This window comes from Cheilinus undulatus, linkage group 22 (assembly GCF_018320785.1).
Source record: "Cheilinus undulatus linkage group 22, ASM1832078v1, whole genome shotgun sequence".
NCBI classification, from domain to species: domain Eukaryota; kingdom Metazoa; phylum Chordata; class Actinopteri; order Labriformes; family Labridae; genus Cheilinus; species Cheilinus undulatus.
This window is the reverse complement of record NC_054886.1, coordinates 31968444-31995372: the sequence shown is the minus strand read 5'-3', so window position 1 is coordinate 31995372 and position 26929 is coordinate 31968444. Positions and strand designations below refer to the sequence as shown.

Sequence of the window (26929 nt, the reverse complement as noted above, 5' to 3'; positions counted from 1 at the left end):
CAGGTCAGAAAAGGACCGAAACGACACTAAATACGGTTTGAAACAACAAACCACGGGACTTATGCTCGTTTGCTGGACTTTTAGAGAGATTTGAAGTACTTTAATTTGTTTCTGGGAGAGGCAGAAGCAGTTTTTGAAACTAACATTCCTTCATCTGGGACTAACCGGAGGTAAGATCCGTCTGTTAGCTTAACTGCAGGTGCACGTTAGCCTGGACCGGAGTGTTACGGTAATATTATAGCTGTTTTTAGAGATAAAACTGTCATAAAAAGTTACAAACTAGACTATTTTAGGTGTTTCACCTATAAATGTAAGCTTTAAAATAACTCAGAGTAAGAAATGAAACAGTTGAAAGTGAAAACACGAAGAAAAAACCTTTAAAGAGTGTAAAAAAGAGAAGAGTAGCTCAAAATCAGCCATGTTGTTATTAAAATGTGATTTAGTTAAGACTAAAACATTGATAAGACTGGCAAATAAATGACACTAAGATGAAAAAAATATTAAGAAATCGATGAAAAATAAATTAATTATAAAAAGCACATCAGATAGTCAAAGAAATGTACAGAAATTTCAAAATAAAACAAAAATACAATAATGAAATAGAAATGTGTCTTTTAGACTGTGTACAATTAAGTCGAAATGAAATGACATTTTGTCAAACATGATTTAAATTAAAGTAAAGCAATAAAAATATGAATTTGTTTGAAAAATGTACAGAAAAAAATGGACAAAAGAATAAAAAACTGATCAAATATGGCTGTAGAAGTGAATCAAATAGAGAAAACAGGACCAACTAATAAGAAATGATGCCCATTGAATAAGATAACAAGAGCAGCTTGAACCTAATACTGCATTTGAACAGAAATGCATTAGAGTATTTGTTGTTTTGTCCATATATTCTCTACTTGACCATCAGGTGTTGTGTTTCAGAGATATCTTTGCTGAGTAACGCTGCTGCATCATTCAGGTGTAGCTGTGATGTAAGGAGCATTAAGGAGTCTGCACGTGCTCACTCTTAGATCAGTGAACCTCAGTGACCTGCACACACAGTCTCTCTCTCTCACAATAGCCTCATCTGTGATGGCCATTCAGAGTCAGTCAGAGCTGGAAAACTCAAACCCAGAGCGAAAAAGGAGGAAATAAAACACCAACAACTTATCTGTTGATACAGCTGAAAATTTTATCCAAGCATCACTGGGACTTGCTGTGGAGTGTATTTATTACTACTTTGTCTGAGGCAAAGTACTGAAATGCTTCCTCAAACTCTTGTTTTTATCAGAAATTCACTGACTCCAAATGCTTGAGTGCAAATGGTTTCAGAGTTTTGGGCGTGCCAAAGTGCTTTTGGAAAGTATTCAGACCACCTTCACTTTTTTCAAAATTTAGCTCAGGTTCCTTCCATTTCTCTGGATCAGTGTTAGTCAACCAAACTGCTGAAAAATATCTTTGCAAAAACTACAATTTAAGTGGTGAACAGTGGCAAAAACAGCTTGAAGTAGCAATGAAAATAAGTGAAAGGTGGCAAAAATGGTCAAAAAGCAGCAAAAATGGCTGAAAAGGAGAGAAATGGGGAGAAAAATGGTCAGAAAGTAGCAAAAATGGGTGAAAAGGGGCTAAAATGGGGAGGAAAAAGTGCAGGAAGGGTCAGAAAGTAGCATAAACAGTTGAGAAGTGACAAAAAAAAATGAGATACAGGTGGCAAAAATGGTCCAACATTGGCAAAAACAAGGCAAAAAATGAGTGAAAAGTGTCTAAAATAGGCAAAAAGCAGTTAAGAGTGGCAAAAATGGGCAAAATATAGGAAACAAGAGTATTTAATGACAAAATGTAGCTTAAATGGGCAAAAATGGGATAAAAGTGGCAAAAATGAGTAGAAAAATATGTTTAAAAATTGGTATATAATGGCAAAAGGTAGCTTAAATGGGCTAAAAGTAACAAAAAAATAGTTGAAAGTGGAAAAAATGGGCAAAAAAGTGTTATTTAATGGCAAAAGGTAGCTTAAAATTGGAAAAAAAAATTAAATATGGAAAAATGGCAAAAAGAAGTGGCAAACATGAGTAAAAAAGTAGGAAAAAAGAGGTATTTAATGGCAAAAGGTAGCTTAAATGGGCAAAAAAAGGTGGAAAAGGGCAAAAATGGGATAAAAGTGGCAAAAATGGGTAGAAAAATACTTTTAAAAAATTGGTATTTAATGGCAAAAGGTAGCTTTATTGGGCGAAAAGCTGCAAAAAATAGGGAAAAATGGCAAAAAGAAGTGGCACAAATGGGCAAAAAATAAGAAAAAAATTGGTATTTAATGGCAAAAGGTAGCTTAAATGTACAAAAAATGGTGAAAAAGGCAAAAATAGGATAAAAGGGGTATATAATGGCCAAATGTTGCTGAAAGGGGCAAAGTTAGTGGCAAAAATAGGGAAAAGTGGCAAAAAGAAGCGGCAAAAATGGGCAAAATAAGAAAAAAGGTGGATTTAATAGCAAAAGGTACCTGACATGCACAAAAAATGGTGAAAAGGGCAAAAATAGGATAAAGGGCAAAAAATGGCAAAAATGGGTAGAAAAAAATAGGTCTATAACAGCAAAATGTAGCTTTAATTGGCAGAAAATAGGGAAAAGTGGCAAAAGTTAGTGGCAAAAATAGTCAAAAACGGGCAAAAAGTTTCCCTTTTTTAAGGTTTTCTTGGGGAATGATACTTAAAATGAAGACTTAAAAGAGCCACAAATAATCACAAAAGAGCCACACGTTCAGTATCACTGGTCTTGATCTTTGCTGAGATGTACTAGATTCCACCTGTGGTACATTAAATTGATTGGACATGATTTGGACAGGTACACATCTCTCTAAAGATGCTGACCATGCTATGAGGTCAAAGGAACTGCCTGAAGAGCTCAGAGACAGGATTGTTGTCAGGCACAGATCTGGGGAAAGCTACAACAAAAAAAGCTGCACAGTGACCCCCATAATTCTCTCAGAGCTGGTCATCTGGCCTAACTGAGCAATCAGGGAATAAGGGCCTTGGTAAGAGAGGTGACCAAGAACCTGATGCTCACTCTGACTAAGCTCCAGAGATCCTGTGTGGAGATGGGACAAAGATCCAGAAGGACAACCATCACTGCAGCCCTCCACTGATCTGGGCTTTATGGCAGATTAGCTAGACGGCGTCCTCTCCTCAGTGCACAACACATGAAAGTCTGCTTGGAGTTTGCAATAAGCTCCACATGAAAGCGAAGCGAGTTATCATGTGCTGATCCCATGGCTTGGTTTTTGCTCTGATATCATTGTCAATTGTGAGGCCTTCTATAAAGAGGGGTGAGGCTCTCCAGATCATGTCCAGTCAATTTAAGTTTCCACAGGTTTCACAGAACTCTGGCCCAAAGCAACACCAGATCATCGTGAGAGTTTCTTCCTTCCTCACTGACCATTCTCCCAATCCTGTAACTCGTGAGTACGCTGTGAGAAACAAACAGCTGTTAAAGCGGAGGGTAAAGACCTTGAATCACCGGCTGCTGTCCATGAAGGAGATTAACATGTGTGCAGCTGTGAGTGCGTGTGACCTCATTTATGAAATATAGGACAGTAAAATATGGGAAAATATCAGGTTATTTTGGGCTCAGCTGATAGAAGCATGATGATGTGGCATTTTCTTACTGTTTTGAAGCAAACAAACAGATTTGTTACATCAGTAGAAGCTGGTGAGTTCCTCTCTGTTGAACTTTAGTTTTTATTTCTATGATAATTATTGCATTTTTTATTTTTATCCAAACACTGCTGCATCTCTGCCTTGAGTTTCAACTGTGCAGACCCAAGGATATGAAGTCGTTTTAGTGCTGCAAAGTAAAAAACATGTTAAAAAAATACTGAAAAAGGAATTAAGAAGGATAGAAATAAGCCTTGTGATATTTATTTACACCTTTTTCTTTTTTCCCAAGTGTATTTATTTCAATATATTTACAAATACAGTATCAATCATTTTGACTATTTACATACATTTTCTCGCTTTTTCTGGAATTCTCTGCCTCTATTTTCTGATAATCCTTTGATACAGTAACTGATAAGAGGAAACAATCAACTACGACTGAAATAATGTTCATTTGGGACAAGCAGAGATGATGCAAATCTAAAACACAAGCAAAAGTCCAAAGTAAATGCAACTACAGAAATGTGATGCAAATGAGATAAATGTGGCATCAGCCAAAACAACTGTTTTATGGATATACTTGTGTTTTTTTGAGTGTGCATCATTAACAGTTGTTGTAGCTTTTTGCAGCGCCTGATTTATTCACATTGCATTTCTGTAGTTGCATGTGTTTTGGACTTCTGCATGTGTTTCTGTATTGGCTGGTGTTTGCCCTTGTTAGCCAATGTACTTCAAGAGCCAAGATGTCAATAGAATAGGCATGTCTTCCTGCTATCACTGGTCAATTATTAAGGCAGATATTTGGCACTTGGCCCATTAGCGGTATCTCCATTTTCTTTTTCCTTTAATTGATAGTTGATCAAATTAGTTAACCAAAAACTGTGCTTCTTTGGCTCCACTGTAGGGTGTATCTTGCCCTTTGGCTTTATTTTTACTCTACAGTCTCACAAAATGTTCTGCATCCAACACAATCTGGTTGGCTCAATGTCACAGGAGTACCTGGCGAGTCTGGGTTTGGCGACTGCCAGGAGAACATTACCTGCCTGACTGCACTGAGCCACCAGTGAAGTTTGGTGGAGGAGGGATCATGGTATGAGGCGTTTTTTTTTTTTTAGGGTCAGGGCTAGGCCCCTTATCTCCAGTGGAGGCCAGTCTAAGGGTGCTTTCACATTAGGCCTGGTTGTTTCGAACCCCTTTCACACTAGCAACATCAAACCGTACCCAGGCCCACTTGCGTATTTACTCAGTCTGAAACAGCAGGTGGCGGTATGCACGTAGCTGGTTTACAACCCCAACAAGGAGGAGAAAGAAAAAGAAACTACCATGGCAACTACTGGGGTCATGACCTGAGCGAAGATTGTTTTTGTTTTGACCCGGCAAAAAGTCCATCCTGCATCCATGGATGATTAAAATCACTTTTTAAGATGCCAGCAACTTTGCTCTTCGTATCTGCACATCTACTACAGCTCAGAGGATTAAATGGGTTCGCGCTGTGCAGATACAGCGGTTTTTGAGGTGACAGGAGACTTTCATTGCCTTTGCACATCCTCTCACTGACTCCAACTTGTGTTCATCTGTAAGGTGAGTCACAACAGACCATTTATTTACTGGATTCTGATGATTTCTGCCCTTTATTGAGGAAAAATGTGAACAAACTGCCATGTGTGGAAAGAAGTTTAGCTTTTACGATGATGTCATATAGCTGATTTGGTGCTCTGTCCTGTATCTGGACGCGGTTGCATTCACATCTCATCTGAACCGATCCAGAGACCACTTAAATCCTGCCCGAGACCAAATCCCCAAGTGGGCCCGGGCCCCTTGCCTGGCGTGGTTTGTCTGCATTCACACTACTAAACCGAGCCGGTTTGAAAGCACCCTTAATGCTCCAGCATTCCAAGACATTTGGGACAAGGCTATGCTTCCAAATTTATGGCAACAGTTTGGGGACGGCCCTTTTCTATTCCAACATGACTGAGCCCCAGTGCACCAAGCAAGGACTATAAAGACATGGTTTGATGAGTTTGGGATGGAAGAACTTGACTGACCTACACAGAACCATAACCCTCAACCCCACTGAGCACCTTTAGGATGAACTGGAACAGAGATCCAGTCCTTTATGACAACAGAGTCATCATAGAGTATGCTGATGACTTGGTTATTCTGAGTTTGCTTAATGAGAATGAGACTTAATTGTTGATTGATTTATGGAAGAATCCTCAACAAAATGAAGTCACTTTAATCAAAAGTCAGACAATTTAGTTTGTGCATTCATATAAATACCTTGGGACCATCATTGATTCGGACTTTAAACTGTGAAGCAGTGTGTACAAAGGCTCACCAGTGTCTGTATTGTTGAAGGAAACTGTCACACTCACATTGATCTATTAATGACCCTGCTTTATCGTGCTTTTACTGAATCTGTCTTGTCTTCTTCTTTGGAGTTGTGGTTCGTTCACACTTCTCTAAGAGGGAAAAATTCCTTGAACCAAGAAGTGAAATGGTCAAGTCAGCTGATTGGTGAGCCACATCTCTATCCAGCATCCCTGTACACTGGACAGTTGCAGCAGATAGTCTTAAATGATGATTTCCACTCTATTTATGTGTTCGTTTATTTATATATTTATTCGTACAGTTCAGATTTAAAATTATTTTTACCCTAGATTAATCGAGATCTGTTGATTTGGTTTGATTTTTAATTGATTTTGTTGTATGGTACCTGACCGATGGAACCTTGTGCACTCTCTTCTTCTGTCTTTTTCTTGTTTTTAGCCTGTTTTGCCTCTTTTCAGGGGATGGGTGGGGGTCAGGTTGACCTTAATTCTTCCTGTTGTTTGTTTCATGTTGCTTCTATCTTGTGACCTTTGTGTCATAATGGATGTTCAGTCTCAAGGGCTGCAAAAAAAATCTAAGCACAAATAAAGTGGCCTGAAGCTGAACCTGAACTTTTTGTCAACATCGGCACTTGACCTCATCAATGCTCTGCAGAATAAACGCACTCAAATTTCCACAGAAACACTCTAAAAGCCTTCCAAGAGGAGTGGAGGCTGTTAGAGATGCAAAAGGGGGCTAACTCCATATTGAAGTACGGTCCCTGATAGTGTAATGGCCAGGAAGTAGAATACTTTTGTCCATATAGGGGATGTTCTGCTGCAGTTAGTTGGGTTTTCTTTGAGAATCCAACAACTGTGCAAACAGTTAAAAAAGAAAGAAAACTACAGTCTGTGGTTGAACTCTAAGGCCATAGGTTCAATTCTCTCATCAGCCTGAAGTGCTCTTCATTAAAAAAGGAGGCTATTATCAATGAATGGATCACATTACATTTGATTTAATGTAATTAAAAGGTAATAATCTCAATGGCTGATTAAAAATAAAAATAGTCATACAATGTGAATCTGAACACCTCGGGTCACTCCGTGTTGATGTGTTTAATCCCTGGTTTGTGTGATGGCATGTGACTGTCTGACTACAACACACTAAAACACACACTAAAACACACACATAAACACATAGACACACATGCGGCGGTGGCTTGGGATTAAACATCACTGTCTCATCTCAGATTACTACACACAGTCACGGATTAGAGGCCCAGATGGTGATGGGATGGAGTTTAAATTGTGTGTTTCTGTGTGTCAGACCCAGACAGTTCAAATCTCTCTCTCTCTCTCGCTCTCTCTCTCTTTCAGGTCAGCAGGCTTGCTCGTGCATGTGGCAGTAGCAGAGAGGTAGGTACTCTCTTCTGTTGTTTTGGGGGGGGGGGGATTCTTGGAGAGATTCTATGGAATTCCTGGAATGTTCCGGAACGCCTTGGGTGGGACGCATTACAGAATTTTCCTGTTATTCTTGTTGCCGCTGACGACCCTCACTTCCTCTTCTGGGCCTGAGACATACAGAGATATAAATACAGAAATATGACGACAGGGAAACAGGAGACAGCCTGTCTAATGTAACAGGAACGAAGGACACTGATCAGCTGATTGATCATGTGTTGATCACGTATTCCAAATTCAAATTCAGACTTCAGAAATGTAAAAATAAAAGTTGGGAAATATGGCAATATACCAGCTCTGATGATATTGCCAAATAGAGTTTTCATGTGTTTTGACTTGGTTACATTTTTTCTATCATGTTTTTCTGTTTCTTCTCACATTTTAATGAAAATATCCTATATGCTCAGCAAATTTAAAAAATCTATTCCTTTTTAGACAAATGTACTGAAGGGACATTAGAACCGCATCATATCCTATCGATCCTTGCCGCATTGCATCGTGTCGTATCACATCGTATCGTGTATTGCACCGATCATCAACTGGCGGCCCGGGGGCCATATCAGGCCCCCCAAAGCTTCCTGATCATTAAATTCAGAAAAGGAGGAGAAGAAGATGTTGTGGTTTTAAGAGTATCCCTTTGCTTTAAATGTCTGCAGCTCTTAAACCCTTCCCCAAAACAATTAATATTGAAATAGTTTTAGAATGACTTAAAATTTGATCTGTTTTTACAGAAATGTGCTTTTTAGTCATACTTATATATTTTTTTAAAAAGGGTAACGTTGGTAAAAGTGTTACAAAAATAATAGATAAAAAATGGCAAAATGGGTTGTGGAGTGGCACAAAGGGACAAAAATTGGTGAAAATGTGCTGAAAACAGGAAAAAAGGGGTAAATGTATCAAAAATTGGTTAAACGTGTCAAAAATAGTGCAAAAAAGTAATGAAAAGGGGTTTAAAATGTCAAAAATAGAAGAAAAGGGGGACCCAAGAGAATGGAACATGTTGGAACAGTAGTTTAAAAGGGGTTAATAATGGGAAAAATGGGTTAAAGAGGCAAAAAGTATCAAAAATGGGTTAAAGGTGGCAAATATAAGGCACAAATAGCCTGGCAAAGTACTGGAAAGTGGTTAAAGAGTGGCAAAATGGGTGAGAAGTGGCAAACATTTATATAAATGTTGAAAAAAATGTAATAAAGAGGGGCTAAAAAGTGCCAAAAATGTATAAAAGTGGCTAAAACATGCAGGAAAACGGGTTAGGAGGGGTTAAAATCTTGCAAACATTGGTAAAAGATGAAAAAAGTGGCAAAAAGTATTAAAATAGGTTAAAAGTGGCAAAAATAGTTCAAAATATTAATGACAAGGGGTGAAAACATGGAAAAAATGGATAAAAGAGGGCACAAAGAGGATAAAACATGCAGAAACATGCTGGAAAAGTGGTTTAAAATGGGCTTAAGGATTGAAAAAATGAAAGAGGCAAAAAGTATCAAAAACTAGTTAAAAGTATCAAAAACAGCAGAAATAGCCTATGGAAGTTGCAGAAAGGGGTTGAAGAGTGGCAAAATGGTTGGAAAGAGACAAACATTGACTAAATGTTGCAACAATTATTAAAAAAAATTAAATGAAAAGGGGTTAAAAAAATGATGAAAATTGATAAAAGAGTGAAGGGGTAAAACATGCAGGAAAAGTGGTTTAAGAAGGGTTAAAATCTTGCAAAAATAGGTAAAAGAGGAAAAAAGGGGCAGAAAGTATCAAAAAGGGTTAAAGTGTCAAAAATGGGGGATGGATAGGCATAGATCTCACCGTTAATGACTTAAAATGTCTTGTGTTTTGAAGAAAATACGAATACAACTACAAAAACGTTTCAATTAGACCAAAATATTTCTTTAATTTTTGTGTATTTGAAAGTCCAGCCCTCAGGGTCTCTGTCAAGAATAAATATGGCCCGTGTGCAAATGTACTTGATGATCGCTGGTGTATTGTATCATATTATTCTGCACCATAATGTATTTTTATTTAATTTAAAGTTTACCTACTACTCTGAGTAGCTACTGAGGAGTTGTACAGTGAAATATCACCATATCACCATTACTGGGGTTTATAAAAAGGATTTTTACCTTCCTTTTCTGCATCTCCCTCTTGCAGGCCACCAGCTGCCCACCATGCCCAGAATGAGAGCCTGATCCTGGGCTGAGAGAGCCCTCTGATCCCCCCCCCCCACCATCAGCCAGACACTGATCTGTATCATGCTGTAACCACCTGACCACCAGTCAAAATGATGGCCTCAGTGATGATGGGGGGCAACCACAGGAAAGCCCTCACACTGAGAGGGGTGGACCCTGAGACCTGCATGATTGTTTTCAAGAACCACTGGGCTCAGGTCAGAAAAAAAAACGTCAGGTTTCTACATTTTTACCCATAAATCCACTGATTAATCATCACTTTTCTGTTGTTTCTTCTGCTCTTTGTCTCTCCCCGGCCCTCCAGCTGCCCTATTTTTCTCATAATGGTTGGCAGACAGCATTGAGTGTGTTGGTGTGATTGTGTGTTTTAGTGACCCAGACTTTGGCCCTTAAACACAGAATCCATTTAGAACAAACCCCTCTCTACACCCGCCAAGAAAACCCACACTCACTCCACGTCTGAGAGTATTGTGTGTTGTGTGTGTGGTCGTTGTCTGAAGCTGCCGTGTCAAAGGTTAACGCTCATCCAGACAGTGAGCGACATTCTTCTGGATCTTCATTCGGTTTCTTGATATTGTCTAGTTTCTGTTGTTTACAGCTGAATTTTAGTAAGACGCTTAAAGTTTCAGAGCCAAAACCTGGTAACCCTTATTAATTTAAACCTTAAGATTTGGACTTCAGCAGGTTTTAGGTTGAGGAAAACTGGGGTGAAGTTACGTCACCTTAAAATCTCCAAAGGCGCCGTATGAAGCCTGAAATCCAGAAATGTCTGTTGAAATTTGTCCTTATTTATACACCATAGCAAAAGTTCTTTTTGATTTGATTGTAGAAACAAGCAGACAAGTGAAGTTGTACCACCTGGACTAATCTTTCAGCCTTGTCAGTAACAGACAGAAGGTAAAAAAGAATGCATCATAACATGTATCAGACCCAGTGGTCTAATTACTACAGGAGGTGAAATGGACGCTCGTGAACCTCAAACCTGTTTGTGACGGCAGCGGCTTGACTGGTTTTACAAACGCTTATTCAACACTCAGACTTTTAAACAATTAAGTAAGCTAAAAGTGTCTTTCCAAAGCTGCAACTGCTGGTATAAAAAAGAACATTAAAACCAGTGCAGAAGCACAGAAATCTGCAGTTCCTCTAGTGGCCTCTGGAGGCAGTCTGCAGAAGCAAAGGAATCTCTATCAGGTCCCATGTTAAAGTTCTATATTCACTGCAGAAATGCTTACAGCCAAGCACAACATATGGCCAAGACCATCATAGTTCATTTCATAGTTTGACAACATATTAGGATAATGCATACATTTACATTTATACATTACATACATTTACATGCAAACATTTTGCTGCTGCTACCCAACGCTTGTGCAAAGCCACAGAGGACAGGGATTATGTTTGTTTCTTCTCTCCTTTCCTACAAACATTGCTTCAACTTTATCACTGCAACTGTTTGTCACTCATCTACTAGCTGTTGGCCTCACATCACATTAGTTGAGAACTTAACATAAGTAAGGTGACAGCCTGCTGTAGCGGTAAACATAGCAAAACACACTCCACCATAGATTGCTTTATTTGCTTCGTTATAGTCGCTAATATGTGCTATGTTTGTTGTCTGTTTCACACATCCTGCAGCAGGCAGAGCAAGAGAGAGCAGCGTCTCTCACTGTCAGCGCTCATATGAGGAAAAAAGAGCCCCAAAGGATTCCAGAAAACAAAATACTCTGCATAAGTGTTTATGTTGAACAGATTTCTTGTCATAGAGAATGAGAAATAGGCTACTGTTATTTAAGCGCTTCTAATGTCTTTAGGAATGAAACCTGAAGTAAAGAGAATGTGACACACTGGTAACATGCATAGATATTTGATATGAAGTGCTGTTAAATGCATGTTTGAGTCATGGCTAGACAAATCATAAACTACATATTAGCAGTGATAGTGAAAGGATTAATGTGATTAAGTTGGTTGGCCTTCTTTGACCATAGGTAGGCTAAATCATTGGCACATCCTTATTTCTAAGGCTTTATTGAAGCTGCTTCCATCATACTTTTGATTTTATACATGTGAAAAGTCCTGGAAGCAATAGCCTTGGCTCTGACTCAGTCACAGGATTTATTTTTGCTATCCATGCCCAAGGTCCGGCTAGAGATGGGTTAAAGGAGTTTCAGGTATGCTGCTCCTGCAGCCTGGAATCTGCAGGATAAATGTGTGTGTTGGGAAGCTGGCCTCTTTAAATTGTTTTAAAAGGAGATTGAAGGTAATGGAGGACGATGCATCAGGTTCTCCCACCTCTTCCTGAAGCGTTCTCCTTTGTCTCCTCTGTAGGTCGTAAAGATCCTTGAGAAACACGAGCCAGGTCGCAGCAGCACCAGTGCGCTGAGCTTCCTCTCTGGTCATGGAAATAACAACAGCAACGGCTCTGGAGCGTTACGCCTTGGTCCGATCCCAGCTGACGAGGCCAGCGCCGTCCAGAACTACGTGGAGCACATGCTGTTCCTGCTGATGGAGGAGGAGGCGGGACAAGGTGAGGGAACGTCAGAAATGTACAATCCTACATGGATGTTAGGTAATATTTGTTCTTATGCACAATATGCACTTAAACCAGGTGGAGCGATGGGTCCAATCCTGGAGTTTGTGGTCCTGGAGGGTGTGATGGAGAGGCTGTTCCTGTGGAGCCTGAGGAGACAGTTCACTGAGGACATGAAGCTGGAGCAGCTCAGGATGTACCAGATGCTTCTATCACAGGCCAGACAGCCTCTGCTGCATCATAAACCAGTTCTACGGCCGCTCATGATGCTGCTGGCTTCCTGTGCTGGAGCTGGAACAGGTGAGAACAACAATCAGATGAAAAGTAGATACTACTTTCATATGTTTCTACTGAATTTAACAACTGTTCTCAACAGTTCAGGAATCCTGGAGTGGGTTTAGTGGTTATCTAATTGGTTTAAAGTGGTTTCCCAAGAGGTGGTTAAGGTGTAGCAGGTAAAACCATTTAAATAGTTACCTGGGTATTTAATCACGTACTTCCTCCTACAGACAGCGGGGGTGCGGTGGAGGCGGAGCTCGTCCTCCTGTTGAACCAGTTGTGTGTCGCTCTGGTCAAAGATCCCTCAGTCCTTGAGCTGTTCTTTCACACCAGCGAGGACCAGGGAGCCGCCAACTTCCTGCTCTTCTCCCTGCTCATACCGTACACGCACAGGTGGGTACAGTACATACACACACATACAGAAAGTAGACATGCAGAATAAACACACTGGAATTGGCCTTTCACATCTGACGCCACAATGTCAGTCCCATCTCAGACCAACGGCAAAAGGGACATGTTACTGACTGGATGCTTAGTAAGCTGTCTTGTCCACTGATGCCCTCGTTAAGTTATATCTGCCATGGTGATCTCCTGTTGTACAGCTGGGCATACTAACAGGCAAGGCTAATATATAAAGACATGGGCAGTGGACGAACTGGCAGCCATTAAAGTAGGGGTTGACTGATGCAGATTTTCAGGCTGAATTCTGACTGCAGTTATTAGTTCTTTAGACTGATAGCTGATAATTGAACTGATATGCTTTACAGTAAAATGAGCCTTTAGTATGTTTCAGTAGTTTCAATGTCTGTGAAACAAAACTACACTACTTGTCATATGTGACGATGATACATATGACATTTGTGTTGTGGTTCATGCACCACATGAGACTGGAGAGAGAAAATAGAGGCAGAGAAGATGCACATCTGACAGTGCAGCCAAAGCACCACACTTTTATTAAAGTCATGGTATCAGCAATGCTGTGACACAAAAATCAACCACATGTGGAATCAGCCTGACCGACAGATTGACCACTTTATCAAGGTACACGGGACTGTAGTGCACATTTTTTACGCGGAAAGTTTAGAAATTCAAGACCTGCAAATCATTTTATAAAATTTGAGACAGCATATTCCATAGCAGTGACTCATTTACAACAGAACAGTTTGCTGTACACTGAATTGGCCTAGGCCTTTACACACAGAGTCCTTTTTTTTCATCCAAAATTTCCACATGTTAAAAAGGAAAATTATATTCAGTTGTGCTAATCATGTTTGCCCACAGGTTCAATTTTTAATTTTTTTTTCACATCCATCCAAGACATTTGCATTGGTGATTGATTTTTCAGAGCTGTGGTTTTCTTGTGCCAGATTTAGGCACAGAGAATAAATATTTTGACTTAAAGGTTTTGACTAGAATGTCAGGACTTTTTTATGTGCTAAAACTTGACTGAAATGTTTTACGTTTTTGTCGCTTAAAAGTAGATTGAAAGTTTGAAGGGTGGAAATGGCTAAAATGTGACTAAAACAAAAACTTAGAATAATTGTCAAAATTAGCACTTCTACAGATTTAAATGCATTTGACTCAGAGTGTGAAGTTTAAGTACATGACTTAAAAAAAAAAATCACATTACAGACCCGAAAAAAAAGCATCTGAAAATAATGGACTCTGTGTGCAAAGACCTTTACTAGACATGAAACTAGCAAGTATTAATGACAAAATCAGTTTGATTATATTGATTCGTATTGTAGTGTCCTGACAGCATGTGTGGAAAGCAATGCAATGTGAAGTGATGTCTCTCCCCCATTGCCATGTTCCTATTTTTCTCTCTGTGAGCAATGAAATAGGTAGAAGACAAGGCTTCAGGAGTGCCAGACAGAAATATTTTCTTGATTTTCTTTTACTTTCTTCACTAATAAAGCTTGTTAGCTTGCTGTACAAAGTAGTAGTGCATTGATAGTATCTATAGCCGTGTTTGAAATGCAGTCTATGCTCATTGTGTCAACACAAAGACAAAACTGTTCAGAGGTTCCAAGGTTTAATGGATGCAATGTGGTCAGGGAGTTGAAGTTTGACGTTCACATGCTGTTTGGACACAGCGTGTCACTAACATTGCTGACACCTGTGCTTGGGTTTAGTAAGCATAGTGGTGCTTTCCAACAGAATGAGATGATTCAACTATAAAGTACTTGTGAGTGTGTTGTTTCTCATTAAATATGTCTGATGTACAAATACAGATTGTATTGTACAGGGCTGATGCTGATTAACCATCAGGTGTGCAAACATTTAATTGTTCAGACATCTTCTACTGACATCGGACCATGTCTAAGTTGTTTGCTCATGCCCAATATCTTGGGCCAATCGGATAACATTGAACCATTGTGTGTTTTTAACTTATAAATAGTTGCAGTGCTTGCACACAAATATCCATGAATGTAAACAGAAACATAATTCTATACCCTCTCTCTTCTACAGACAAGGCACAGTCGGTCAGCAGGCCAGAGACGCCCTCCTGCTCATCATGTCTCTGTCGGCCTCAGATTCTCGAGTTGCCCAGCACATCGCAGAGAACACCTACTTCTGTCCAGTAAGTTCAGAGATACTCACACAGGCATGAGCTGGGACTGTTATAACAGAAAAGTCCTAAAAAGGGCAGGGTGGGATTATTCTCTCTCTGAACATTCCTGGTTCAGTCCAAGTCTTGTGAAGAGACTTTGACTCGTCTTAATATGTTTGGCATGAGTGTGATGGTCGTGTTGTGTCTGCTGGAGCATCGTCTGGTCTCAGAATTGTCAGGGATTTGTCTAAGATCAGAACACTCAGTGGATGTGGATGGACAGACTGACCAACACTTCTGTCAGTATAAGATTCCTCTTTTCTGAAATAGTTTCTTTGTTTACTCATAAAAAGAGACAAAGGAGAGAAAGGAGTTTTGTCAGGCATGTTTGATGCTCCTTATGATGTGTTAGCTGTCAAATTTTTATAAAAGCCAGTAACACAACTATGTAGACTTAAAACAAATTATTCCAAAGTAGCACTGCTAGTTTACCTCATACAGAGAGTTAAACAAGCTTAATCTCTGTATTCCTTCCAAATGTGTGCACATAAAGAGGGTGTTAAAGTTTTTTTCTGAGTCTGCACAAGATAAAACAGTCAAATACTCCATCTAAAAAGTAAATTTCATTGGGTCAGCATAATTAAAAGGCCTATAAAGAAGAGACAGACTATTTGTGAATGAGACAGAACAGTTTATGAGTGGATTTGCTGTTTTCCAGTGTAGAGGATGAGTCCTTAGCTCCATTCATCTCCTCTCTGCATTGTAATCTCATTATCACATGTTATGTAATAAACTAACAAGCTCATTCTGCCTCCTCAGGGAGCGTGAGTGTCTGAGTGTGACATCGGAAAGAGAGGAAGGATAATAGAGAGAGAGGCAAACATGGGGGGATTTCTAAATAACATGAGGGGAAAAACACCAGGAAGAAGAACATGCTAACGTGAGCATTTGTGTTAGGGACAGTGAAAGTTTTCAAGGTATTAAAAGATACGGGTAATGTGTGACAAATAAGACAATATTCCTAAAAAATAAATGAAGAAACTAAAAAATTACTCTCTGTTTACACATTTTAGCCTGCAGCCGCATGGAGCAGTAGGGTAACGAGAACTTTCAAAAGTAGCACCATCCAACTCTTCCTCTTGCATTATGCGATGAACTTTCACTTTGGCAGCATTGCTCTGTTTATTCTGATAACAACAGAGGCATATTAGGTCTGTCACGGCCATTATTTTAGTAATACGCCCCCCCAAAAAAGCCAGAAACATGGAAATAATTCAGCCAACTGTTGGTTGACAAACTACACCATGGAGATCAGCAGTTAAACTGCAGTTTGAGCTAGCTAAGCATGACCATGTGGTCAGCATAAGTTACTGCATAACAAATCAGTATCATCACAGAAATGTTTGATTTTGATTTCAGAGATTCTAATCAACATATGAAATGAATAAAAAGTTTTTTTTTTTTTTTTTAAGTTCTTTCTTTTAAAAACAGACAGATTTTGAGGCATTTTAGTTAGCTTTTTAGAAACTAGAAAAGCACTTGGAGAGTGCAGACCTCTGCCATTAGCCGTATCTCCCATTAATGAGGAATCCTTAAAAAAATTCCTGGATCCATCCCCATGTGCCCCCCACCACTGCATTCGCTGATTACTCCCTCACCGGTGGGATGTATAAATTTTATATATATTTTGCCCTTTCACATAAAGATTTCCTTCCTCACTTTGACCCAAAAAAATGGGCACAATGGAGCCAACATGGCCTACAGAGTGAACACAAGTCTGTTACCCTAATATCGTTATGGACATTCTTGCCTACAATTTTTTTCTGTTTTAACACTGGTAGCGCTGATAACCTCATTTTCAGTGCGTTTATCATCACCAGAGTTTATTGTTGCTATTTGACAAGAAATGTATCCTGCTCTCCTCAGTAGAATCTGTAACACTGTTTTAAAATCCTCTATGTGCTTCATATTTCCTTATTTCGGGAATTCTCACACAGAAAAAATGCAGACGTAAAGGAATCCTGTCCTAAAACAGGCAGCAGCTGCAAACATGAAAACATGACCCTCCAAAAAGACAAGTCAGATTGTTTGAGGTTATCAGCGCTGCCAGCGTTAAAACAGCCGACTGTAGACACAGGCACTTATAGGATAATACATGTGTACAAACAAAGTGTGTTATTGATGAGTTAAGAAAATAATCAGAATTTCAAAATGAATAAAAAAAAATCCTTATGAAAAATCCTGCCTTTTGCAGTAATTCAACCAAATATATTGCAAACTAAGTTTAAAAAGAAAAAATTTTAGGCAAAAATGTCCATGACGATATTAGGATAACAGACTTGTGCTCACTCTGTCGGCCATGTTGGCTCCATTGTGCCCGTTTTTTTGGGTGAAAGTGAGGAAGGAAATCTTCATGTGAAAGGGCAAAATATGAGCGAAGCACGTGCTGCCTGTGTGAGAGTGAGTGTGCGTCAGATTTAAGCCCATGTAACCGCACTCTGACCTCAATCTTCATGCAGAGAGCAGATTAGTAAAGCAGCGTGAGATTGGCCCGTACACAGAGAGGGATTACTAATTCTGCACATGATTGGACGGTGGCCTGTTTGTTAATGAGACTCCAGGATGCAGCTGTTTACATTGTTGATGTTTTTGTTTTTCTCTGTTGTCATCGTCTTTGTCTTCTCTGGTGATATACACTAGTATGTAATTGTGAAATACATTGATTAATTTAGCTCTCAAAGCTCAATAAAGAGTGACACCACTCACGTCTGTACTGTCAATATGATGCTACTGCTAATTAGCTTATGTAAGCAGGAGGCGATCGTTATGAATGAGGCTGTAACACAGGGACTGTTTTTATTGACCATGCTTAATATCATGACAGTGAGGAGTAACGACCAAAAACTCCATGCTAACTCCACAGCTTGTTCCAGATTCAGCAAAAAGACAGAAATACAAGTGCATATTAGGCCGTGTTCGTTTTAGCTTATCTTAGCATGAAGACTTAAAACAGTAGGAAACCCACCCAGCTGATGAGGATAAATACATCTACCCACAGAAAACTGTGAATCTGTTTGTTACACATTATAGCTAGGTGGTTTATTTATTCTGATAGAATGTGCTAATGTGTAATTCTTTTACACATTTGCCCTTGTAAATATGCTAAACTAGAAGTTTTCCTGAGCTAATTATCTTACAGATATTTAATAGACAATAAAAGGGAAATCAATCTTTTGATTTAACCCTCAGGTAAATAGGTCATCGTTTTCCATAATTCCAAACTTTGCCTTAAATGGTTTGTTTAATCAGTGATGGTCAATCAGTCTGTGTCTCTGCCCCCATCTGCCCTCATTTTCTTCTATTTATAGAACAAGCAGACTAATCCCCTCTATGATTATAATTTGCACTGAAGCCTTTACCTGTATCCCTCTGGTTTCAGGTGCTGGCCACAGGTCTGTCCGGTCTGTACTCGTCTCTTCCAGCCAGGCTGCAGGTTTACAGTGAGGACTGGCACTGTCTGGACCAGGCCGACTGGCAGCAGGTAACCATGATGAACGCACAGTTAGTATTTTACATGCACAGTCAAGTCTGGCAGCCATTGTAAGTTTGAGGCCAGTGGACACTGGCTCTCTCTTAGTCTGTTGTTATTTCAGTATTCAAAATGAAACTCCATCCATATGTTTTCTACATACCCCCATAACTCCTTTTTTGGTCATGGGGGTTGGAGCCTATCCCAGATGTCATGGGGTAAGAAGCAGGGTACCCCCTGGACTGATTTGACAAACAAACAGGCATGCTGCCGCTCACACCTACGGGCAATTTAGAGTGACCAGTTCACCTTAAGGCCAGCTCAGACTACATGATGTTTTTGGTCATTCATGATGGCAACATGTCAGACTATGCAACCAAAATCATCTCCTGTCTTGGCCAACAGCCTGGCCACACTACAAGAGTGATCCTGACTGCTCACCATATGCTGATGTCACCACTGTCTCTGCAACTGAATGTGAGTTCACAGGTTGACGGGCGACGGGTCAAAGAGTGTCAGTTACTCTACAACAGAAGCGCTCTGTGTGATTGTAGCGGTCTTTTGCTTGTAAAAAAGGAATATAAGAAACAACTATGGATTGGATGATGGATAATAAGTATGGATGTATCAAGAGGAGGACAATATGGACTGGCTCTCCTTCAGATAGAACTTAAGGTATGCACATGAATCAAATAAAATTCACATAGTTTTAGGAAATAAAAGGGGATAAAAAGTGTTAAATCTTGTAAATGATGATGCAAAGATAAGGAGAAAACACTCCTGTCGGTAAATGTCAGAATTCACGTCTTTGACGTCAGGTCAGGGTGTCAAACTAGACGACCATGTAAGAAAAATTCTGACATGCTAGGCTTCTTCAATCATGGTCGTGAGGCGTCTCGGACGCATCGTTAATTATGCCACGCTACAAGACCCTTTGTCGCCCCCGACGCTCAAAATCGGGCCCGAGTTTTTACGATGAGCTGTGACATTGCAGTCAGGCTTAAATCTGGCTAAATTCATGTAGCCTTAACAAGTATGTTTTTGGTCTGTGGGAGAAATCTGGAGAACACGGAGAGAACCCATGCATAAACATGCAAACTCTGCCCCATTATTCTGCAGTTTTATACAGTTAAATGTTGCACATTTTATGAACTGTTAGCTCAAAGGCCCAACTAGGGACAAGAGTTGGAAATTAGCAGTTGCTATAAACTCTGTGCAGCACATCAGATTCATGCTCTGTTATGAAACTATGTTAAATTGCATTGTCGCTATCAAATAAATAAATTCAAAACTCAAAGTGCCTGGTTGGAATTTGAACCAGGAACCAGCAACAGAGCTAACCCCTGCAGCCCCATACTGATACTTAAAAGTATTTGTTATGCTTCAAAAAAGCTTGTTGTTTCTTTCAAGTTCATTCACTGTATACAAGCGATTTTCAGCTGGTGGGTCAGGACCCAAAAAATCCACAAGGTGCTTTCTAAATATGTTTGTTTTGTTTAGTTTTTTTCTTTTGTCTTGTTTAGTTCTTTCTAAGATCCATACTGCATTTTTTTAAGTTGATAAATCTAAGTAGTCACAATTCTCAGAAATTGGGGGCACAGTTTTTTCACAAAGGACCCAGCTTCCACCAGTCCAGACTACCAGGAGAGTGAAATGAGGATGCTGTCACTTATCAGGTTAAATGAGGGTCAAGTGTTTTTTTCCACCCTGATGACCAATCGATTGGTCGGTGCATGGATGTAATTTCAGTCGACCAAGTTTTTCTTCGGTTGACTTCAGACCCATTAATGACATAACGTTGATAATTCATCAAACTTAAATTGATCCATGAAAGATTTCTATTCCTTCATTATGACCCGATGTGTTGTCAACAGGTTCCAGCTCTTGTTCATTTCCTGCACTCTCTGGACTTCTGTAGCGCTGTGACCAAGGTAGACAACATTCACACAAACATTCACAAACAAATATCTACTAGATAGCATTTAAGCTAACTGTCCACTTGAATCTGTTCACCTCTCAGGTTGCTCATCCCTCCATCCGGGCGCAGCTGCTGGATTATATCTACAACGGCTTCCTTGTGCCTGTCATGGCTCCAGCTCTGCACAAGGTATCAGACCTCATCACTGCTGGATCCTTCATTTCCTGTTCTTTATCTTAGCTCATTGATGCTGCATAGTCATCGCTGTCTCTGTGTAGCTCACGGTAGAGGAGGTGATGACCACCACGGCATACCTGGATCTCTTCCTGCGCTCCATCTCTGAGCCCGCCCTCCTTCAAACGTTCCTGTCCTTCATCCTGCTGCACACGCACGACAAAGTGCACATACTGGACACACTGGTCAGCAGGGTCAACACACCTTTCCAGGTAACACACCCGAGTCTAACCAACTGTCTGATGACTGACTGTAAGACCTGTAAGAGAGATTAATATTGGTACGTTTGTGTCCATCAGCTGGGTACAGTGTCGCTGGCTCTGTTCAGGACTCTGATTGGTCTTTTCTGTGAAGATGTCATGCTGCAGCTGGTTTTCAGGTCAGTCCTATAAGGCTTGAACTTTTTACATTTAGTCAGACTAACATGTTTAGTCCTGTCAGCTGCATGATGTACTGATAGCAAGGCATGCTGGGAGTGAACAGGATGCATCTTTGTGTCTTCAGGTATTTGATTCCCTGCAGCCACCTCAGCAGGAAGCAGAAGTGGTCCCTGAAGCAGAGAGACTGCTACTCCTCCAGCGCTGCATCCTTCCTGCTCCTCATGCCCTCCTGGTGTCCCGGACACCTCTACAACACAAACGCTAATGCACAGTCGGAACACATCCACTGGCCCAAAGGAGCAGGTCAGTATGACCATCATAAGAACAGATAAATCAGGTAGATACTCTCTGTCATTTTAATGCTAAAATGATGCTTTTGTCTCGGTCAGATCTGTCAGTAACAGACAGCGTTGGTTACTGTCGAGGCTCAGACTTTCTAATGGATGTTAACTATCTTCATTACCTCTGGGACGCCCGTGAGGCCATCTCAACTTCCTACAGGTTGGTTTTAAGCGGCTTTTAGACTTCGAAGCTGAGGAGTGTGAAAGCTAGAGTGAATGTCTCTGCAGGCTCAAACCCTCTGTGACCCCAAACAGGATGAGCAGTGTCTACAACGGATGGATGGAAACTAAAGCTCTGTTGACTTTTGTTTCCTTGCAGGGCATGTCAACTCTGGTCAGCTCCATATGATGGAATAAACCCTCTACCTCAAGAATACCGATCCAACACACCAGGGAATGACAAAGAGAACGAAGACGACATTGTCCGACGAATAAAGAGTGACTCCATCAGCTCTTCAGAGACATCTCCTCAGGCCTTGGTCCTCTCCCCCACCCTGTCCTCTGATACCGTCTCCACCAGTAACCGCGCAGGAAGAGCCAACTCTGCCCTAGAACTGGAGTGGGATGACATTTTTGCAGATGATGATCCCTCTTTACAAACACTGACAAACACGCTGCTAACAAACGGCAGCATTAGCATGGAGGTCAACGGAAGCCCTTCTTTACCCTCGCCTCCTGGACATCTACAGGAAATGCGGCGCACTGCAACAAAGCTGGTGCACGGCTCGTATGTGGAGGAGTCTGAGTTCCAGGATGATGTGCTGGTCTATGATCTCGTAGCTAAGAATGATACAAAGGCGGCCATTTTGGAACGAATCATGGCAGCGAATCGTCGGGCACGGGGGAACATCCCAAATGGGCAACAAGTAGCAACAGTGGCACCGACATCAAAAATAGCAACGATGCTAACAACAACGGGGAAGACGGTCATGGAAACAGTTAACAATATCATGTCGACAAGGAGGAGGGGCGAGGAGGGAGGTAAAGAGGACAGGAAGACTGAGGATTATGGGCAGGAGGGGAAGAGGAGGGGTGAAGATGGGAGGAAAGAGGAAAGAGAAGAAGATATGAAGAGGACAGATGAGCATGGAGAGTTAAATGGGCGTCATCTTTACACTAATGGTTTTGATGCTAAGTATCACATCATCAGCAAATGTGATGATGTCGATGAGGACGTAAAGTCATTTAACCCTAAATGCAACTCGAATGACTTCACAACTACTAACAATCACATGCTACACCACAGCCACACACAACACAACACTCAGCACCCAAGGCCATATTCTCTGACAAGTGCTGTACCTAATGGCCATTCAGAGCTGGAGCGCCATGACCCGTCTGGTCCTGCGCCTGATGCCAAGTCTCCAAGCCTGCCTGTTCACAAAACCAACAACAACAATGACTTCCTGACACAATACTATGAGCTTATGCTCTCTCTGGGGGTTGAGCCAGAATGTGACAACATCACGGATGACATAGGCTCATTCAGGAAGCGGGTCAGAGCACTCAGGCACAAACTGGAAGAAGAGGACAGCCTCGGGGAACCCTTTGCTTTGAGCTCTTTGTGGGACAGCAGAGAGAAGGAACTAATGGAGGAGGCGGAGATGGAAGAGGAGGAGGAGGAGCAAGAAGGAGAGGAGGGTCGTAGTAGCAGTAAGGATGGCAGCAGGAGGCATGAAGTCCCATTTACAGGTTGGTGTTCATAAGCACAGTGGACCAATTGTTGAAGTAAAATATCAGTCTGAGTTTAGAAAGTGGCCCTGCTTTAAGGATTCTACCAGCAGGCTGTCTCCATAGTCATGGAAAAATGTAGAAAGTTGACAGTAAATAAAACAAGCATTTTGATATTAAGAATATTAAAGTTTAACTGTACAGCTCTCACCAAATCTACTCTCGTGTTTAATAAGTATAAAGTGATTACGAATTTGATGAGGATGATAAACTTCCTGGTATTGTTGATAAATAATTAATTATTAAGACATTTTGCCCAAGAACAGTTTAGTGAAATCTGAGAGGTTTGGAGTAGACCTGGAGGCAGACCTGTCCACAGAATTGTCTGGGTCCTAGACAAACCAGGTGAACTGGCCCCACCCAGTTGTGATTTATGGATGGTATCAATGCATGTGTCTTGAATTATTAGCATTGGTGCTAGTGTCCTGGCTAACAGTTACTTCATTTTGATGCTGAAAAGTGTCAAGCTATGTTTTGGCTCTGATGTTGAATTTGCTTATTTGCGCCACTCTTTTCCATCCCTTTTCATCACTGTTTCTGCCCATTTTTTCCACATATTTTTTTTTTGGGGGGGGGGGCTTTGACCCCATTTTTGCTACTTTTCATCCACTATCCACCATTTTCCACCCCTTTTGTCCCTTAGTTGCCTTTCTTGACCCATTTCTTTGCATCTTTTGACCAATTTTTGCCACTTTTCAACATTTCACCTCCCATTTTTTACCACTTTTTTGCCTTATTTACTTTTAACTACTTTTTACCATTTTCCTTCTCATTGTTTTGCCTTTCTTGAACCATTTTTTCTACTTTTAACCCATTTTGCTACTTTTTAACCATTTTTCATCATTTCCCCTCCCTTTTGCCACTGTTTTTGCCTATCTTGACCCTTTTTTGTACATCAACCACTTTTTGACCCTTTTTCTCCATTTCCCCTCCCATTTTTGTATTACTTGACCAATTTCTGCCTCTTTAAAATCATTTTTGCCATATTTAACCCTTTTTTCACCATTTCCCCCTCCCATTTTTGCCCCTTGTTTGCCTTTTTAACCCATTTTTGAACTTTGATTTCATTCAGCCACTTTTTTGCCTTTCTTGACTGTTTTTCTACATTTACCACATTTAGCTAAACCCTTTGCCTCATTTTTATCTCCGCCAAGGAGGTTATGTGATCGGGTTCGTTTGTTCATTTGTTTGTTAGCAACATAACTCAAAAAGTTGTGGATGGATTTTGGTGAAATTTTCAGGAAATGTCTGAAATGGCATAAAGAAGAATGATTAGATTTTGGGAGTGATCCGGATCACCGTCTGGATTCAGGAATTTTTTAAAGGATTCTTTACTATTGGGAGATAGGGCTAATGGTGGAGGTCTGCGCTGTTACCACTTTACACCAGGAGGTGGCGGACATGAGTAACTTTAATCCTAGCAGCATTTTGGGTGTGTTTGTATTCAAAGTTTTGGAGTTTATAGAGTTTGAAAGACACACGCCCGGTCGAGGAGACGAGTCGTAACAGAGAGCGTAACAGAGAGACAGACAGTGATATTGTAGCAAGAATACTCACAATGCTGGGAGGAATAGAGGAATATTCACCCTCTGCCATGACTTCCAGTCATCCAGTGAGACCATGGGTGAGACTGTCAGTGCATCTTTTGGCACCAGCAGGCAATGCTTCCAGCATGAGGGGGCACATGGGGACGGATCCAAGAATTTTTCTAAAGGATTCTTCACTATTGAGAGATAGGGCTGATGGTGAAGGTCTGTGCTCTCCGAGTGCTTTTCTAGCTTCTTTCTTGTCCCATTTTTGCACCTTTTAACCATGTTTCCCCTTTTATCCCATTTAAGCCACTTTTTAACCACTTTCCATAATTTTCACACCCAATTCTACCTTTCTTGACACAATTTTGCATCTTTAACCCATTTTTTGCCTTTTTCCCCAAAAATATTTCATTATTTCCCCTTTGAGTTATTTCAGGCCCTTCTTCTTTATTCTCTGGTATCCTGACATTTGTGCACATCATGACTTATGAAGTCTGAAATGTATTTCCAAATGTTTTAGTCAGTTTGCCCATGCACACTGTCAACATGAGCAAAGGTTTTAAGAAAAGGAGATTTACATTTTAATTAGGCTATATTTGACTACAAAGAATCGGAGACTAATAGGAGTAACCAAAAAACAACTAATCAGACATGCTAGGATGGAAAACCAGAAAGTTTTTTGTGTTTACCTCAGTCCTACTCAGTAACCTGAAGTGAAAATAATTCCACAGGTCCGTTTATCAGTGTCCTCTTATCGCGGCTTGAGAACCTACTGGAAAACTCCATTGCAGTTAACCTGCTGGTGACGGGCATCCTGGCCCAGCTGGCATCATACCCACAACCTCTTTTAAGATCCTTCCTGCTCACCACAGACCCACAAAACCAACCCACCGTACGAACTCTGTACCAGGTAACATCCGTGGTAGATTCATCTCATTTGAATTCTATTGAACTTTGTCAGTCTTCTCATGATAAAGTGGCGTCTTTGTTTACATGTGTTTCTGTATGTGTAGGTGTTGGTGTCGGTGCATGCTCAGATTGAGCGCTTTGTCGCAGCCAGACCAGATTATCCTGCCCTGCTCACTCAGGCCTGGAGGTTCCTGTTGGTGAAAGACCAGGACAGCAAAGTCAGAGGTAAATGAACACTCACATGTACAGCAAGGAGGGAAATATCAACTGGAGACTGGGGATACAGGCACAGGGGGTACAGAACTTAAGACCTTGGAAGCATAGGAGCACTGGATATATGACTTGTGGGAACACAAACCTTTAGAACATAGAACCTTTGGGATATAGTGTACACCACCCCTTTAAATGCAAGATGTAGAAGGAGGAGTTTTCTGGATTGGTGGGCATTAAAAGTGTCGGTTGATTTTTATTCTTTCCCCTTACTGTCATACTTAAACTCCTCTGTGGCATTAACTTTTCAGACTGCCTCCAGTCCCATGATGGGGACATCATCCTGGACCCATCTCCTCCTAACGGTTCTGTGAAGAACGCCCTGGCTTTGCCTCCTTTCGGCGTCCTACCGCCTTGCCCTCCAATTCCCTTGCAAGCCAAGAGCAAAGTGTTTGCAATCATCCTCTATGCCGAGTTCTTGAAAGAGCTAGCCGCCATCGCCCAGGAGCACAGCATCGCACTGGACTGTTCTGCTGAGGAGTGATGGGAGTATTACTGGTGAAAGCCACCAGTCCAATGGGGAAAATCTGCGAAGAACTGCTCAGTGACCACCAGCAGAAGACTGTTTCTAAAATCCCTAAATTACAAGCACTAAAATTGCACAAACAGGAATGCAACAGATATAAGCAATACATGTTGATATTGCTTTAAAGCATAAATGATGTACTCTATGTTTATATTCCTGGCAGCACTTGAATATTTTAAAGTTTTCCCCATGTGAATATGAATGATATTTATACATAGAAGAAGATAAATAATTATTTTGAACATAAATCAGTGTTATCTATATATTTATGAGATTGGTGCAATTAGTTTTGTATGCTCTTTTCTGAAATGGTTGCATTATTATTTAAGGTGGAAAACAAAATCTATTTGGAATTTTTTATCAGACTTTTTATAGCTGCCATCTTAAACCAACCTACTCAGTCTAATGATGGAGTAATCCATGAACTACCATATATCTAACCTGAGATTTCAACCTTTAAAAAAAAAGAAAAAAAAGTTTTAAATTCCACAGAAAATCTGGCAGGATAATCTTCATAACCAACAGATACAGAGCCTATAAAAGTGTTACCACCCTGGATGTTTTTACCCTTTTATTGATTTTATAAACCAATCATGGTGAGTATGTTTTTTAACAAAAAA

At 40.5% G+C, this 26929-nt stretch overlaps 1 protein-coding gene across 2 annotated transcripts; it reads left to right on the top strand.

The window, feature by feature from the left end:
• LOC121504204 (protein FAM160A1-like) lies at positions 1-26929 on the top strand. 2 transcript variants are annotated; one of them, XM_041778874.1, is made up of 18 exons: positions 1-170; positions 7319-7357; positions 9542-9776; positions 11905-12103; positions 12185-12406; positions 12616-12778; positions 14858-14969; positions 18379-18480; positions 20343-20399; positions 20489-20575; positions 20665-20832; positions 20920-20999; positions 21125-21303; positions 21390-21501; positions 21661-23033; positions 25336-25514; positions 25618-25738; positions 26035-26929. In XM_041778874.1, exons 3-18 carry the CDS (start codon positions 9672-9674, stop codon positions 26265-26267), a joined length of 3492 nt encoding a protein of 1163 aa, XP_041634808.1. In that variant the 5' UTR covers positions 1-170; positions 7319-7357; positions 9542-9671; the 3' UTR covers positions 26268-26929. The 2 variants fall into 2 exon arrangements, with proteins under 2 accessions (XP_041634808.1, XP_041634809.1); XM_041778875.1 differs by lacking the exon at positions 7319-7357.

Coding starts and splice junctions, on each gene's coding strand:
- LOC121504204 (XM_041778875.1), top strand. CDS start 9,672: ATGATGGCCTCAGTGATGATGGGGGGCAACCACAGGAAAGCCCTCACA. Junction 21,000..21,124: donor ATGCTGCAGCTGGTTTTCAG/GTCAGTCCTATA, acceptor TTGTGTCTTCAG/GTATTTGATTCCCTGCAGCC. Junction 21,502..21,660: donor GCCATCTCAACTTCCTACAG/GTTGGTTTTAAG, acceptor GTTTCCTTGCAG/GGCATGTCAACTCTGGTCAG.